This window comes from Diabrotica virgifera, chromosome 5, assembly GCF_917563875.1.
Source record: "Diabrotica virgifera virgifera chromosome 5, PGI_DIABVI_V3a".
NCBI classification, from domain to species: domain Eukaryota; kingdom Metazoa; phylum Arthropoda; class Insecta; order Coleoptera; family Chrysomelidae; genus Diabrotica; species Diabrotica virgifera.
The window spans coordinates 45,981,390-46,000,504 of NC_065447.1; the positions used below are offsets into that span (position 1 = coordinate 45,981,390).

Genomic DNA, 19,115 nt, shown 5'->3' on the forward strand with positions numbered 1-19,115 from the left:
TTTCTTTATTCGCATTCCGCTGTAAATGCTGAGCTAAGAAGTTGTCAAAAGCAAAGTATACAAGACAGCTTAAGTAATTTCCCTTATGACGACTCGTTAAATTCTCATGGGATCAACGAAAAGCTAGTCCTTGAGAAGCAAGTAATTTAATGGTGACAACAACTCTTCTTGGGTCTTAGGACCTTTACTCAATAGTCAGTTTCGCGTTCTACTTGCTCTTTCAAGCCAGCGTCTATAACTCCAATTTAACTGATGATCCATCTTACTCCAACTGATGATCTTGTTATTTAATGTAACCATAGAGTACAGATGAAATTAACTTTCTTTGTGAGATTTGAGTAAACTATTGAAATATTTATAGTGGGTAAAATATACCCAAAAACAATTAAACTATTTTTTTCAATTGAAAATAATTTGCACGGGTAACAATAAACAGCTTTAACACTTCTCTTTGCTTCCATTGGGTTTTACTCTATAAGAGTTGCTTTCATTTAATCTTCTATAATAAGCTTTGTCTCCAGCTTCATACATTTTTTTACAATTTTCTAAGGAATCGCTTTTTGGTATAAAAGTTGTCAGAGTTCTTATTTATCAGTCTTAAAATCAGACCATATCGAAATCGCATGTATTTCGTAGTCTTTTTCTCTATTTAAAAAAATATGGTCCTCGATTATTTAGCGGACTTTAATTTGTTATTAATAAAAGGAAGCGTCCCTACGGGCCCCTCCGGGACCCGGGCCCTTGGGCGCCCGCCTCAAGCGCCCAATGGATAAAACGGCACTGCAGAAATGGATAAATTGACTAATTATAAGCAACTTTCGTTCTATAGAGTTTTTTATGTAAGTCAATACTTTTCGAGTTATTTGTGATTGAAAATGTATATTTTTTGTCAAAAAACTACGTTTTTAGACGGTTTTTCACAAATAATTCAAAAAGTAAATATTTTATCGAAAAAAATATTCCTAGGAAAAATATCAAAGAAAGAAAAAAATGGTGTATTAGTAAAGTCTATAAACCTAGTAAAAGCAAAGTTGTAGCCCATAAAAATACGTTCTTATTCTTCTAATTCCAAATAGAATATTTTAACGTGAAATTATCGAAAATTCAACAAATTTCGGGAAAAACTTATTAACATTTTTTAAAGTGTTTAAAAAAAGAATTATTTTTATTTTTTACAAAAATTTCTAGAAGCAAAAATAAACGAGTTACGCTGAAAAAAAATTGGCCCCTTTTTTTGGTAAAAAAAACTTCACGAATATACAATTTTTCTCGTTTTTTTCAAGTTACATTTTTGCTAGGAATATTTTTTTCGATAAAATATTTACTTTTTGAGTTATTTGCGAAAAACCGTCTGAAAACGTGTTTTTTTGACGAAAAATAAATATTTTCAATCGCAAATAACTCGAAAGTATTGACTTCCATAAAAAGCTCTATGGAACGAAAGGTGCTTAGAATTACTTAGTTTATCTATTTCCTGACTTATTTTAAACGCGCCTTTTTTCACCCCCGAGAAGGGGTGACGGTCACCCCTCAAGTAGAAGCAACCAACTGCACAAATTCAACTTTAAAGCTGAGTGTAAGTAGAACCTAAATCCAAATTTTCATGCAATTCGGAGCTGCCCTTGAAAATTACACGATATCGCCGTATTTCCCGTTCATTTACTGGGCTTTAAAGGATTTTACTGAATTTTTTGTGATTAATAGTATACAGCCAGCTACAGCAAATTATTTTCCTTGTGTATTTTTTAAAAGTTCTGTTTTGTTTTAGAAAAAATGTCCAGTTTATGGACCTTCCTGAATATAGAATTGACTCGAGACTATCAGCTGGACAACTCTGAAGACAGGTTTTCTCTTAGGAGAGAGAAAATATATTCTTTTATGAAAATTCCAAAAGAGGTTGAGCGCTTTATGCTGTACGGTTTTATGCAATGCGCAGATGCATTTTTATTCGTGTACACCTTCTTGCCCATGAGAGTTTTATTGGCTTTATGGGCTCTTGTGACCAGACCGTTTTGTAAATGTTTTGGGTAAGTTTTCGGAAAATTGTATATAGGGTGAGTCATAACTATAGGGACATAGAACAAAGGACAGGTTATTTGGACCAAAATATGGCTATTGGGCCAAATATGCCTTAATAAAATGTTGCTGAGAAAAAAGATACAGGGTGTTAAAGTTAGTTTTTGTTTTTCGTTTTTTGCTAATAGTTTCCCTGTATATTTATAAATTTCTATCAAAATTGGCACAGAGGCATAATCTTAGACAAGAAATAGTATTTTATTTACAATTTTACGTTTTGTCATAGAGGGCGCCACGTGGATCTTTCCTGATGATCAAATTGAGTCTAAACTTTTTCTGATGAAACTTTTTAGTAATTTTTATTAGAAAATATGACGTAAACATCATTTTTACGTAAAATTGGTACTCTTGTTTAAACATGATAATTTCAACCGTTTTCGATAAAAACGCAATTGAAGATTTCAGGAACTCAGAAGGGGATATCCAATACCAAACTAATAAACAAAGTTGCAACTAACGTAAGGTTTCCGTTTTGACGATAAATCAAAACTAAACACACTTTAACTTAAAAGAACTCACAAAAACTCAAACTAAATGTTCTACATGGTCTCCTCCGATTTCTATGCCTTTTCTAATTCTTTTTATAAAGGATTTTCGGACGTTAAAAAAATATTATTCTGTCCCCTTATAAGATTAGCTGCATTTTGAATGTATCTCCAAAGTTCGTCTCGTGTATTAATTTCATTGGCATAAACTAAGGACTTCATATGTCCCCAAAAATAAAAATCTATCGGGTTATACTCAGGACTTCTTGGTCGCCATTGAAAATCACTGCCTCTGCCAATCCATCGTTGAGGAAATACGTCATTAAGATGATTTCTAACAGCTAATGAAAAATGACTCTAAGCAGTTCGACTGCGTTTTTATCGAAAACGGTTGAAATTATCATGTTTAAACAAGAGTACCAATTTTACGTAAAAATGATGTTTACGTCATATTTTCTAATAAAAATTACTAAAAAGTTTCATCAGAAAAAGTTTAGACTCAATTTTATCATCAGGAATGATCCACGTGGCGCCCTCTATGACAAAACGTAAAATTGTAGATAAAATACTATTTCTTGTCTAAGATTATGCCTCTGTGCCAATTTTGATAGCAATTTATAAATATACAGGGAAACTATTAGCAAAAAACGAAAAACAAAAATTAACTTTAACACCCTGTATCTTTTTTCTCAGCAACATTTTATTAAGGCATATTTGGCCCAATAGCCATATTTTGGTCCAAATAACCTGTCCTTAGTCTATGTCCCTATAGTTATGACTCACCATGTATAACATAACTGTTATCGATGTTATTGAACAATTATAAATTATTATTTTATTCAGAAATGAATAACCATTTTCAATTTCGTTGCAACACGAAACTACAGCCGCATCATATTCTAGTTCAATCAGAGAGTGCAGCAAGCACCTCGACCGGTTTCGAAACTTATTAGTCTCTCATCAGGAAGCACATATGCTGCTCTCTCTGACCCAACCAGGACAAACCTCGGCGCGCAGTTACGGATTGCAACGAACGAAATGGCAGGGATTGCCCTAGTGGCAACTGCTAGCAAAAGACTAAGTTTTCAATCTAGTAGCACATAAAATAATATTTAAAATATTACTCTACATCCCACCAGATCGAAAACAATGGGAACCTTCTCGGGTTACACCTCCGAGGCTTTTAAAATTTGCAAGCCATAACGGATGCTGAGACTAAAGAAGATGAGGGAATTTTACAATTTATAATTCACGTCCCATCTGCTCAGCGCGGTAAAGTTCCAACGAGAATGGTTCCCTTCGTACTCCAATCAGAGTAAACATGTAAATCCAAAATGAATGATTTACATGTTTACCCTGATTGGAGTAAACATCAAAAATGAATGAGCTACTTCAAGACCCAGTTCGAGAGCTCTTACTACACAGAACCTACCATCACCAGGTTCGTCAAGTCATAAAGAATCAGATGGTTGGGTCATGTAGAAAGAATGGTAGCGGATAGAATGTCTAAACTAGTTATGGCCAGAAAAATAATCGGTCCAAAAGAAGAGATATACCCAGAACCAGGTGGATTAATAAAGTGGAGGAAGACCCCTTTTACAAACACTGTACTAAAAATGGCAATAACTTAAGTTTCCCATTATAAAATATAAAATAAATAATGGTACGGACTATGGCTTTTATATGATGGTTTAATATTTAATTTTTGTGATTTTAGGTTTGGTCGAAAGAGTAGCAAATGCATGTTAACCCCTGCTGAAATCTGTGATCTACTGAAGGCTTTGATTCTTTTAGTTTGTAGTATAATTATGATGTACTTAGACATTAATATGCTGTATCACCTAATCAAGAGCCAATCCGTGATAAAGTTGTATATATTTTATAATATGTTGGAAATAGGTAAGCGTTAGTATATAATTTATTTTATGACTCCAGTTTTCTACAAATAACTAAACAATTTATTTAGCCGCTGGGAGGGTTGACATGGAGAGGTTACAGTGCTGGCTACATTGCTTCTCATGATGCCATAATTTGGAAGTCGTGGGGAACGGGCAATAAATTCAGTTCATTTCTTCACTATATATTTTTACCTTACTAATGAAATCCACCTCTTCTTTTGAACCAGATCCTTTAGCCCAGTAAATGAACGGGAAATTCGGCGATACAGTGTAATTTTCAGGGGCAACTCCGAATTGCATGAAAATTTGGATTTAGGTTCTACTTACCCTCCACTTCAAAGTTGAAATTGTGCCGTTGGTTGCTTTTACTTGGGGAGTGACTGTCACCCCTTCTCGGAGGTGAAAAAACATACGTTCAAGATAAGACCGGAAATGGATAAATTGACTGATTTTAAGCAACTTTTGTTCTATAAAGTTTTTTACTCAATCTTTTACTAAGTCAATACTTTTCGAGTTATTTGCCATTGAAAATTTTGATTTTTCGACAAAAAAACTATGTTTTCAGACGGTTTTTTGCAAATAACTCAAAAAGTAAATATTTTATCGAAAAAAAATATCCTTAGGAAAAGTGTAGCTTATAAAAAACCCAAAAAAATGGTGTAACAGTAAAGTCTATCAATCAAATAAAAACAAAGTTGTAGCTCATGAACAATACGTTCTTATTCGTCTAATTCCAAATCGAATATTTCAAGGTGAAATCACCGAAAAATTAAGCACTTTTCGGGAAAAACCCACTTACTTTTTTAAAGTGTTTATTAAAATGCTTTGTTTTAATTGTTAGCAAAAGTTTTAGCAATAAAAATAAGCGAGTTCCGCTCAAAATAAAGTTGGCCCTCTTTTTTTTTGTAAAAAATCATGAAAATTTACTTACAATTTACTTACCTATCTATATTTTATATGATCTGTCAGTCTCGCCGGTTTAAAGTGTTTATTTTTGAAAGGATTACTATTGAGAAAGCTTGAATGGGTCACTAATCACGAGTGTATGCAAATTTTGAACAGCCATATCTTAACCAATTTTTGTCTTACGGAGAAACAAAATGAAACTAGCATATTTATAATAGCAAAACCTACATTTTTTTACTCTTTAAGATTTTTCTTATCACTAATACTTTTTAAGTTATTTTAAAAAAATGAAATTTTTCAAAAATTTTTAGAAATTTTTTTTTAGTATAAAACCAAATTTCTTCAAAACTAAGCACTTCAAACCAATCAAACTTACAGATCATATAAACAATACACATACAGTTAAAATAGATGGTAAATCCAAACGATTATTTCATTTAGGGTGCTAAATAAAGGGAGGTTTTCACGATTTTTTTTACCAAAAAAAAGGGGCCAACTTTTTTTTTCAGTGTAACTCGTTTATTTTTGATGCTGTAAACTTTTGTAAAAAACAAATAATAAGATGTTTTTCGATAATTTAAAAATGTTAATAAGGTTTTCCCGAAAAACGCTTCTTTCTTCGGTGATTTCGCGTTGAATTATTCGATTTGCAATTAGACGAATAAGAACGTATTTTTCATGAGCTTCAACTTTGCTTCTACTCAATTTGTAGACTTTACTGGTACACCATTTTTTCGTTTTTTATAGGCTACACTTTTGCGAAAAATATTTTTTTCGATAAAATATTTACTTTTTGAGTTATTTGGGAAAAACTGTCTGAAAACGTAGTTTTTTTTATCAAAAAATCAACATTTTAAATCGCGAAAAACTCGAAAAGTATTGACTTACGTAAAAAATTTTATAAAACAAAAAGTGCTTAAAATAAGTCAATTTATCCATTTCCGGCCTTATTTTAAACACGCGTTTTTCACCCCCCGAGAAGCGGTAAATGTCACCCCCCAAGTAAAAGCAACCAACGGCACAAATTCAACTTTGAAGTGGAGGGTAAGTAGAACCTAAATCCAAATTTTCATGCAATTCGGAGTTGCCCCTGGAAATTACACTCCAAAACGGTCATTTATTGGGCTACTTTGGAAACACAAAGAATCTACATATGTGCCAAATCCGGACAGGGGTAGTCCAAGGGGTTGTAGAAAAGGTAAAATGTGAATTTGACTGTGTTGCTACCTCTACATTGTACATATATACACGAGCGGGACACCCTCAAAAAAGCGCTTAGTTTTCGAGATACTGATCACGGAGGGGTGAATGGCTAATTTTATTCTTACTTTATATTTTCGAGGGTGCTGAAAACGAAAATAAAGTTTATTTTGAATTTTATGTGGGGGAACATTGTCAAAATCGCAATTTTAACCTAAAAATAAAAAAAAATGAAATCACGTTTTTTTGCGTTTGCCTCGCTACAACGCTGTTCCATTTTAATATTTTTTTTTGTGAAATTTTTACAGTATATAGCTCTAACATTTCTGAAGACAACGGTACCTGCTTAAAGCTTTTATTCTTATCCTGATAAAGATTATAAATTTTTCAAAGGAAAAGGTGCGGATTTGTGCATTGCAAAGTTTAATCGCAAAAGTTGTGTGACGAAGTTTAAAATTTAGCTTCCTAATCACGTTTATATTAAAGTAGAGAGTACAAAGAAGTTTTCTGGTAAGTTTTAGATCAAAATGTTTTATAGAAAAATAATAGTGTAAATTTTAATATTGACATTAGAAATCCCCAATATAACGCTTATTTTTCGAGATACTGACCATGGGTGGTGAATGGCTAATTTTGGGCTTAGATTATGTTTTTGACCATGACAAAAACGAAAATGAAATTTATTTTAAATTTTATGTGGGGGAATATTGTCAAAATTGCAATTGTACCCTAAAAATAAAAAAAATGAAATCACGTTTTTTTTGCGTTTAGCTCGCTGCAACTCTGGTCCCTTTTAATATTTTTTTCTAAAGATTGTACACTATGTATCGCGTATCGCTCACATTTTTGAAGACAGTGGTTTCTGCTTTAAGCTTTTAGTCGTATTCTAGTAAAAGTTATGAATCTTTAAAAGTACAAGGTGCAGATTCGTGAATTGTAAAGTTTAATCGCAAAATTTGACTGACTAAATTTGAAGTATAGATTTTAAATAAAATTCAAAAATAAAACATGAGTACAAAGAAGTTTTCTGGAAAGTTTTGGATCAAAATGTTTTATAGGAAACAAATGGTGCAACGTTTAACATCTACGTTATAAATCCCTAAAATAACGCTAATTTTTCGAGATACTGATCATTGGTGGTGAATGGCTAATTTTGGTCTTACTTTATGTTTTTGATGGTGCTGAAAACGAAAATCAAGTTTATTTTGAATTTTAGGAGGGAGAACATTGTCAAAATCGCAATTTTGCCCTATAAATAAAAAAAAGTTAAAACACGTTTTTCTTAAAATTAAAAGTTGCACCATATTTTTTCTATAACACATCTAGACCTAAAACTCAACATAAAACTTCTTTAAACAATGGTTTAACATAAATGAAATCAAATAGATATATTTTAAATTTTGTCACTTAGTTTTTGCGATTTAACTCTGCAATTCACGGATCTGCACCTTTTATTTTTTTAAATTCATAACTTTTAAAAAAAGACTGAAAGACTACAGTTATTTTCATACACTACACAAAGGTGAGAAATATATGCTGTACAACTTTTAGAAAAAAATATTAAAATGGAACAGAGTGGTAGTGAGTTAAACGTAAAAATTCGTGACTTCACTTAATTTTTCATTTTTAGGTTAAAATTGCGATTTTGACAATGTTCCCTCAAATAAAATTCAAAATAAACCACTTTTTCATTGTCAGCACTATCGAAAACATAAAATAATACCAAACTTAGCCATTCACCTCCCATGGTCAGTATCTCGAAAAATAAGTGTTATTTTGGGGATGTATAACGTCTATATTAAAAGTTGCGCCATTTTTTTTCTATTAATCATTTGTAACTAAAACTTTCCAGAAAACTTCTTTGTACTCTAAGTTTTAACATAAACGTGATTAATGAGATAAATTTTAAATATTGCCTCTCAACTTTTGCGATTAAACTGTGCAATTCACGAATCTGTACCTTCTACTTTAAAAATTCATAACTTTTAATAGAATAAGACTAAAATCTTAAAACAGTGAGCAACATATACTGTAAGAACCTTAGAAAAATAAATAATAAAATCGACCATAGTTGTAGCGAGTTAAACTCAAAAGAACGTGATTTCACTTTTTTTATTTTTATGGTAAAAAACCTATGGTCACCTAAAATTTAAAATAAATTTCATTTTCGTTTTCAGCACCGTCAGAAACATAATCATAGACCAAAATTAGCCACTCACCACACATGGTCAGTATCTCGAAAAATAACCGTTATATTGGGGATTTCTATTGTCGATAATAAAAGTTGCACTATTTTTTTTCTATAAAACATTTTGATTTAAAGCTTTCCCAAAAACTTCTTTGTACTCTATACTTTAACATACACGTAATTAAAAAGCTAAATTTCAAACTTCGTCGCTCAACTTTTGTGATTGAACTTTGCAATTCAGAAATCTGCACCTTTCACTTTAAAAAATTCATAACTTTTATTAGAATAAGAATGAGAGCTTCAAGTAAGTACCATTCTCTTAAGAAAGGTGAGAAATATATACTGTAAAAATCAGAAAAATACTAAAGGCGAACAGAGTTGTAGCGAGTTAAACCCAAAAAAACGTGATTTCTTTTCTTTTTATTTTTAGGTTAAAATTGCGATTTTGATAATGTTCCCCCACATAAAATTCAAAATAAAAAGAATGTGTGTGTACTTTGTACGCACGTAAGAAGTTATACTTCTATTATATGATTTAAACGAAATTAATATACTTTTTATTTATATTTTGTTTAAATATTAAACTAATTTATACTTACTACTTCTCAAACATTTTTATTAGAACAGTGCCAAAAATTAAAATAATAAAAGAATAAAACACACACAAACACATTAAACAAGCCACAAATGATGTCTGAACATTAATTGTCGAAATTTTTTTTAACTAAATACGTATTTTCTGAAAATACAATTATATAATAAATATACTTACAATCATAAAATGTATTAAAAAAAACAAAAAAGAAAGTTTCTATTGGGACTCGAACCAGCGCTGATAAGAGCGGTTGGTATTGGAATTCATTCGCCTTCTCCGCTTAGCCACGGACACTATGTGTCATTATTTACGAAGATCGACTAACTAAACGGATTAAACTTGTGATATTTTGATATTTTGAAAATTGATCAAATTATTTTAATTTTGAATTGAAATGATTTAGAATTGAAAAAATACAACAAAACATAGAGTAAAAAAACAATATATTAGGTGAATATTGATAGAAATTTTGATGGTAATCAAATTATATAAATAAAAGTATTACATACTATGTATTTTGGCAGATCAAATAGGTAGGTTTATACCCATAATACATTAACAATTATTACGTACCTGTTGCTTTTAAAAACTATTTAAAAGTCACTACAATATTATAAACTTTTTTGTTTCTGTCCTCACAACAATAAAACTAATATATTATACATTTGTTTACCTTTACCTTTACCTCCAAACCACAGCTGCCATATCGGATAATTTTTGACATGTCATTTGAACATCCAATCAGAACAAAGTTATAATGCGCATGCGCCGGGCTGATAGGTTTTAACATATAAAAAAATCACCCTCTATCGCCGGTAAAGAAGTATAACTTCAAAAATAAATTCGCCATTCACCAATAAATTATATAAAAAATAAAATAGAATTAGCCGTTCACCTCTCTGTGGTCAGTACCTGGTCATTTTAGGGGTATCTCCCGCTCGCCTAATATGCGAAATGCATATGGCACAATTAAAAGTATAGCTGAAAATTCAGACTTGCATATCAAACATCTAACACGGTTATTACTGTTTTGGCACTGTCTAAAAAACTTGTATTCTTCTTTAAGTTTGTCAATAAAAACACATTGATGATTTGGCATTTTACAAATTTATAGGTACACTAAACTAAACTATTCAAAAAACTAAACGTAAATAACCTATATAGACCAGAGTAGAAAAATAAAAACGGGAAAAAAATCAATACAGGTATTTGAAGGTGCTAAATCGTAGGGAGGATATAGTTAATTAAAAATACATACAGAGGTACTCGTAAATCGACCTCATTTTTTTATAAAAAAATGCCAAAGTCAGAAAATATTGTTTTTTGCCTATAGCATTTTTAGTATCATATTTACAGCAAAAGTTGTCTTATAAAAGTTGTGTATCACAAAAAAACGATTAATTTGAACTTTTACAAGTTAAAATCCATCAAGAATTAACCGAGATAATTGCAAAAAACCACGTTTTTTGCACTATTTTGGAAATGTTAATAACTTTTACCAAATAGGTCGTAAGGAACTTATTACACCTTGATCATGAGGAAGTTAAGTGCCTTTATTAGTTTACAAAATCTCAAGAAGATCTGTTTGTTAGTTTACAAGTTATGTTAAATGTTTATCCCAGACATCGAATGTTTAAACAATCATTGTTGCCCAAGGAATGTTTTCAGAGCTTTTTGGCAAAGTGCAGTGACTACATAAAGACTGAAAGTACTAATAAAGTTAAAAAAAATAATATATTTGTTTTTAAATGTTGTTAAACAAGTCGATAAAAAAATGGTAAATTTTTTCCTTATAAACAAATAGAATATCTTTGCCATTTTTTCTGATAAATAATTATAATTGGTTGTGTCAAAAAGCTGGTAAAAAAATGCACATTAAAATTAAAAGAAAGCTTTCTAGGACCAATAATAGCCAAGTTATACTTTTTTTTTTGAAAAATCACATCTCTATTGTTTATAAATATTAAGAGTTGAAATTTTTATAGAATGGTAATAAATATCTATATTTTATATGACAATTGATAAGTACGTAATATCTTCTATTTAAAACGAGTAATAACCCTTTAAAATCAAGTTACTCACGCTGACTGAGCTGGGACCGTGTGAAATGGAAGAATGTCTGAGTTCAGTTTCTCTAGTCGAGATTTTGCTATAGAAAGTTCAATTTGGAGCGCTTGAAAATTTTTATAATATCTCAGCTTCCAGAGAACGTAGAGCCTTCAATTTTTTTTTAAATTGGGTTAACTCGACGAAAGAATAACATCTAGCTAATTTTCATTGACCGGAAAAATCGGAAAATTCTGGAAAAGGGATTTTTTTATTCAACATTCATTTACAACGTTAACACTAATATATTTTGATAAATATTTTCATAAAATATTATAAATTTGTGAATAAATATTAAAATATAATTATAGTATGTATATATTTATTTATATACAGGGTTGTTCATTTTATTCGCCTCAGTGTCTGTACGGAAAACGAATTGATTAAAAAAAAATTCTTCATAGAAATATACAAAGCCATTAACACTACAATCTAAAAATAATATGAATTATACAGGGTGCTTCAAAAAAGAGTGGTATGTCAAAGATATATATTTTTATGGAACACCCTACACCTGATGAAATTTTTGAATTGCTCTTAAACAATATGCTAGCTGCTAACTAGACTATACCTAAGTACAGGGTGTTTTAATTTATTTAAATTTTTAGAAAAATGGAAAATTTTAGAAAAAAATAAATGTTTACGAATCTAAGAATCGGTGACAAATTTTTCCTTGGATCTTCATAATAGACTATTTAGCATATTTAAACAGATGTTTATTGTAACAAAATTTATAATTACTTAATCGTAGATTTTTAGATTTAAAAACTAATTGGAAACAAAAACATTCTCGATCTTCGTTAATTCTACATAGTTTATGTACAGATTTATTAATTTCTTCAACATTATCCCTAATTTTTTTAAACAAATCTTCTTCAACTTCACTTTTGTCATCTATAATAACTGTCAAAAGGTTGTAGCATCTTTTTTCGTCAGTATCATCTTTGCAATTTATGCACAGCTCGGTACAATTGATTTATTTTAAGAAATTATGGATAATGTGGAAGAAATTGATGAACCTGTACAAAAACTGTGTAGAATTAACGAAGAGCAATAATTATAATCTATACATATTTTTTTTCAATTTGAGAACGTTTTTGTTTTCAATTAATTTTTAAATCTGAAATTGTACGATAAATACCTGTTTATTTTTTTTTCTAAAACATTACATTTTTTTTAAATTGAAATAAATCAAAACACCCTGTACTTAGGTATATTCTAGCTTATTGTTTAAGGTCAAATTCAAAAATTTCATCAGGTGTAGGGTGTTTCATAAAAAATATATCTTTGATATACCACTCTTTTTTGAAGCACCCTGTGTAATTCATATTATTTTTAAATTGTAGTGTTAATGGCCCTGTATATTTCTATGAAGAATTTTTTTAAATCAATTCGTTTTCCGTACAGACACCGATGCGAATAAAATGAACAACCCTGTATACATACTATAATTATATTTTAATATTTATTCACAAATTTATAACATTTTATGAAAATATTTATCAAAATATATTAGTGTTAACGTTGTAAATGAATGTTGAATAAAAAATCCATTTTCCAGAATTTTCCGATTTTTTCGGCCAATGAAAATTAGCTAGTTGTTATTCTTTCGTCGAGTTACCAAAAAAAAATTAAAGGCTCTACGTTCTCTGGAAGCTGAGATATTGTAAAATTTTTCAAGCGCTCCAATTTGAACTTTCAATACCAAAATCTCGACGCGCGAAATCGGACTCAGAGATCCTTCCCCCATCACATGGTCCCAGTTAAGTCAGCTCGAGTACCTTCATTTTAAAGGGTTATTACTCATTTTAAATAGAAGATATACTGTAGTTATTAATTGCAATGTAAAATGTGATTTTATTATGATTTTTTGCAAATTTCTATATATCATAATTTCAATTGGGGCGTTTTTGTAGATCCGGAAGTACGAGGTGGTGAGATTTGTGCTTTTCGGGTTAAGCTTTTTGAATTTTTTGATGATTTTTGGTGCGGATTTCGATTCGGTCAGAGGCGTGCTTTCAGATTTTTTAAGGGGTACGAGTTTTACTTAGGGGAGGGGGGTGCGATTGTCAAAGGCGAAAAAATTTCGTTGGGTTTTAAAGCTAAGGGTTGGGAATAAATGTCACTTTTGACCCGGGGATACTACCTCGAACAGGGGCGTCACAAAAAAATCGCAAATTTGCGGGTTGAAGGAAAAAATTGAAAAAAAGGGCAAAAAAGTTAAAAAAAAATTTCAGATGGACGTAAATCGGGTGGTTTTAAAAGAAGAATGTTGTGCTTTTGAACTTAAGCTTTCTAAATTTCTTGCAATTTTCTCGTGCAAAGTTTATCCCTTCCAGGGGAGTACTTTCTTTTTTTTTAAGGGGAGCGAGTTTATCATAGGGGTAAGGAGTGGGTTGGTCGAAAGCGATAAAGTTTTAGCGCGTTTTGACGCTAAGCGTTAGGAATAATTGTGATTTTCGACTGGAACCGCTAGCTCGAACAGGGGCGGCACAAAAATTTCGCAAAGGGGAAATTTGAAGAAATTGCCAAAAATGACAAACTCACCCCTCGAAGTACCCGGAGTTTTTATGTGTTTGCAAAATTTCCGAAATGGCCAAAATATTTCACAGTTTTTACATGGAAAGCAACCATAAACCGCGTTCCAACCCCTAGATTAAGGGTGGGGGATGCTACCAAAAAGGGGTCAACTTTTTAACTTCGCGGCCCAGTAGCGTACTTAAGCCGTAACATAGTGAGTCGCGCGAGGCATCAAAATTTGCGCATCGACGAGACGAAAATCATAGGTTTTTCGAAATTTTCAATTTTAGATAAAAAATTTCGAAAAAAATTAAAAAGTAAAAAAAAATTAAAAAAAACAGAAAAACTGACATAGCTCAGTCCCTACGGCTTCGATTTTGACCAAACTTTTAACGTTGTAAGTGGTTTGATGTAGCGGATTCGAAAAACTAAGTTTGAATCAGAGGCGTATCCATGGGAAGCAAAAAGGGGGCAAAAATAGGGATATTTTCAACAAAACCAAAACATAAGGTTTGTGCTTTTGGACTTAAGATTTTTGAATTTTTTGAGAATTTTTTGTGTCAATTTAACCCTGTCAGTGGCGTGATTTCGAATTTTTTAAGGGGTACAAGTTTTGCATAGGGCTGAAATATTAAAAAGAAACACAAAATGAGGTTTTTGTTTTTGGGCTTAAGCTTTTTGAATTTTTTGCGATTTTTTCGTGCCGATTCCAATCCTATCATGGGCGTACTTTCGTATTTTTTAAGGGTTGTGAGTTTTGTATAGGCGTTTAAGGGGCAATATGAAGTTTGTGCTTCTGGACTTAAGCTTTTTGAATTTTTTGAGAATTGCTTATGCCGATTTCATTCCTGCCATGGGCGTACATTCGTATTTTTTAAGGGGTGCGAGTTTTGTATAGGTGTGAGAGTGGCAATATAAGGTTTGTACTTTTGATGTTAGCTGTTTAAATTTTTTGCGATTTTTGTTTGCCGATTTCAACTCTGTCAGGTGCGTACTTTCGTATTTTTTAAGGGGTGCGAGTTTTGAATAGGCGTGGGGGGCAATATGAGGTTTGTGCTTTTGGATATAAGCTTTTTAAATTTTGTGAGAATTTTTTGTGCCGATTTCAACCCTGTCAGGAGCGTACTTTCGTATTTTTTATGGGGAGTGAGTTTTGTATAGGTGTGGGAGGGCAATATGAGGCTAAGCTTTTGGACTTTGAATTTTTGGCGATTTGTTTTTGTTCCGATTTTAAACCTGTCATGGGCGTGGTTTTGGATTTTTTAAGGGGTGCGAGTTTTGTATAAGTGTGGGGATGGCAATATGACATTTGTACTTTTGGAATAAGATTTTTAAATTGATTGCTATTATTTTGTGCCGATTTTAACCATGTCAGGGGCGCAAATTAGTATTTTTTAAGGGGTGCGAGTTTTGTATAGGTGTGGGAGGGCAATATGAGATTTGAGCTTTTGGACCTAAGTTTTTGAATTTTTTGCAATTTGTTTCCCTATAGCTAAATACAGGGTGTTTTGATCTATTTCGGTTTTTATAAAAATGTAATTTTAACTCGGAGTAACGGATTTAGAAATACAACCGGAAGTACTGTTTAAAGTCGCCAAAATAGTACAGGCGACATATTATTCGACGCGCCTAAAAGGTAACTTTTAAAGTCACAGAAATAGTATAAGCGATATATTATTCGACGTTCTTTAGCAAGATGAGGACAAATGTATACTGTTGGTTTTTAAATCATTTCTGGTTAAAAAGTTCTAACAGAAAGTGCAATATTTTGGTATAGTAGAGTATATTATATGCATTTAAAACTGCCTAATCTCTATCTCTATACAGGGTGAGGCAGATAAAGGGCGTATTAGAAATATCTCGAGAACTCAAGGTAAGAAAATTATGAAAATTGGAATACAGGGGTTTTGAGGTGTGAACTATTTAATGAAAATATTTTGGTCACTTTGCTACTTCCGGTTATACCGGAAGTTGGTTGTAACTTCGTTTTTTTTAATGGGACACCCTGTACATTATTACATTTTTGGATTCTCCTTGATTTCTTCTTTCTTAAAATATAAGTTTTTGTAATATTATACAGGGTAGGTTAAAAGATAATTACGTTTTTTATTAATTTCGTAGCAAAATTCACACCCTGTAGAATTGTAGTAGTTTGACGTAATAAACTCGGTTTATATTCAAATGATTTTTAATATAGTCTATGTCTATGTTAAGGATTATTGGTATAGTTAAAGTTTTCCTTTTTTGTATACAGGGTTGGTCGAAATTCAGAATGAGTGTTTTCTGAGTTTTCTTAAATGGAACACCCTGTATTTTAGTATTGTAATGAAATGTTATTTTAGGATACTTTTTAATTTCTTAAGAAATCCCTATACCTAACTGCTTCAATTTATGAGTTATTGGTGATTCAAGCCAAACATGAATTGCAACACAAAATACCTGAAATTTTATTAGGTTGGCCGTAAAAATATTCAATCACAAATAATTTTTGGAAATAAATACATACTAATCGAGACTGATACTTAAAATTGCCAATAATGGTTGAGCTATCAAAATATCCACGTAGTCAAGATTGTTGGTGCGATTAACAATTAAGCACAAATTAAAGCAGTTGGGTATAGGGAATGCTTAAGAAATTAAAATGTACCATAAAATACCATTTCATTACAGTACTAAAATATAGTGTGTTCCATTTAAGAAAACTCAGAAAATACACATTCCGAGTTTCGACCCACCTTGTATACTAAAATTCAAAATTTAGCTATACTAATAATTGGTAACAATAGTAGACCATATTAAAAATCATTTGAACATATAAACGGATTTTAATGTAAAACTACTACAATTCTACAGGGTGTGAATTTTGCTACGAAATTAATAAAAGAACGTAATTATCTTTTAATCTACCCTGTATAATATTACAAAACTTTATATTTTAAGAAAGAAAAAATCGAGGAGAATCCAAAACGTAAAAATATATAGGGTGTCCCATTTAAAAAAACGAATTTACAACTTCCGGTATAACTGAAAGTAGCAAAGAGACCAAAATATTTTCATTAAATAGTTCACACCTCAAAACCCCTATATTCAAATTTTCATAATTTTCTTTACTTTAGTTCTCGAGATATTTCTAATAGGCCCTTTATCTGCCTCACCCTATAACTATACATAATTCCAATGGGGGCCGTTTTTGTAGCTCCCGAAGTAAGAGGCTTGGAGATTTGTGTTTTTAGGTTAAGCTTTTTGAATTTTTTGATGATTTTTGGTGGGGATTTCGATTCGGTCAGGGGCGTGCTTTCGGATTTTTTTAAGGGGTACGAGTTTTGCTTAGAGGTGGGGGGTGCGATTGTCAAAGGCGAAAAAATTTCATTGGGTTTTAAAGCTAAGGATTAGGAATAAGTTTCACTTTTGATCCGGGGATGCTAGCTCGAACAGAGGCGTCACATAAAAATCGCGAACTTGTGGGTTGAAGAAAAAAATTTAAAAAAAGGTCAAAAAAGTTAAAAAAATATTTCTGATGGACGTAAATCGGGTGCTTTTAAAAGAAGAATGTTGTGCTTTTGGACTTAACCATTTTTAATTTTTTGCAATTTTTTAGTGGAATGTTGTGTACTTTCCTTTTTTTTAAGGGGAGCGAGTTTTCATTGGGTTAGGGGTGGGGTGGTCGAACGCGGTAAAATTTTAGCGCGTTTTGATGCTAAGCGTTAGGAATAAGTGTGATTTTCGACTGGAACCGGTAGATCGAACATGGGCGGCACAAAAAATTCGCAAAGGGGAAATTTTGATGAAATGGCCAAAAATGAGGATGTCGTCCCTCGTGTACCCAGAGTTTTCGAACTTTTGTAAAATTTCCGCCATAGCCCAGATATTTCCCAGTTCCCATACTTACGAAAACGTCAATTTTTTTTCGTAGCCCTACGGTAAGGGTGTGGGTGGCTACCAAAATGGGGTCAACTTTTTGACTTCACGCCCCAGTAGCGCCCTTACGGCGAAACGTATCGAATCTCGCGAGACATAAAAATTTGCGCATCGGCGAGACGAAAAACATACGTTTTTTGAAATTTTGAATTTTTGATGGGACATGTCAAAAAAAAATGACATAGCTCCGCCCCTATGGCTGCGATTTTGGTCAAACTTTTTTATTGTTGTAAATGGTTTGATGTGGCGGATTCGAAGAACCAAGTTTTAATCAGTGGCGCATCCATGGGGAAAAAAGGGGGAAAATGGCGATATTTTCAACAAAACTTCAAAATGAGATGAGTGCTTTTGGACTTAAGATTTTTGAATTTTTTGCGAATTTTTAGTGTTATTTTAATTCTGTCAGTGGCGTGGTTGCGGATTTTTTTAATTTCTTAAAGGTGTGAATTTTGCATAAGCGTGAAATAAAAAAAACACACACACAAAATGAGATTTGTGCTTTTGGACAAGCTTTTTGAATTTTTTGCGAATTCTTCGTGCCGGTTTTTACCCTGTCAGTGGCGTCGTTTCGGATTTTTAAAGGGGAGCGTCTTTTGTATAGGTGTGTAACTAGCAATATGAGGTATGTGCTACTGGAATTAAGCTTTTAAAAATTTTTAAGAATTTTTTGTGACGATTTCAACCTTGTTATGGACGTACTTTCGTTTTTTAAGAGGTGCGAGTTTTGAATAGATATGGGGATGGTAATATGAGGTTTGTGCTGTTGGACTTAAGCTTTTTGAAATTTTTGCGAATTTTTCGTGTTAATTTAAACCCTGTCAGTGGCGTGGTCACGGATTTTTAAGGGGTGCGAGTTTTGCACAGGCGTGAAATTAAAAAAAAAAATAAAAAATGAGATTTGTGCTTTTGGAAAAGCTTTTTGAATTTATTGCGATTTTTTCCTGCTCGTTTTAACCCCGTCAGTGGCTTAATTTCGGATTTTTTAAGGGGTGCGAGTTTGTATAGGTGTGTAAGTAGCGATATGAGGTTTGTGCTTCTAGACTTAAGCTTTTAAAATTTTTTGAGAATATTTTGTGCCGATTTTAGCCCTGCCATGGGCGTACTTTCGTATTTTTTAAGGGGTGCGAGTTTTGAATAGGTGTGGGGATAATATGAGGTTTGTACTTTTGGCCTTAAGCTTTTTGAATTTTTTGTGTCGATTTTAAAGCTGGCAGTGGCGTCCT

The 19,115-nt window shown here is 31.9% G+C and overlaps 1 protein-coding gene across 2 annotated transcripts in view; it reads left to right on the top strand.

Annotated features, from left to right (window-relative positions):
- Window positions 1-19,115, top strand: part of LOC114326139 (protein TAPT1 homolog) — an 80,088-nt gene that overhangs the window by 16,520 nt on the left and 44,453 nt on the right. For both annotated transcript variants that reach the window (XM_028274385.2, XM_028274386.2), the window contains exons 2-3: window positions 1,769-2,027; window positions 4,279-4,460. In XM_028274385.2, coding sequence (XP_028130186.2) covers window positions 1,769-2,027; window positions 4,279-4,460 — 441 coding nt within the window. The remainder of the gene's footprint in view (window positions 1-1,768; window positions 2,028-4,278; window positions 4,461-19,115) is intronic.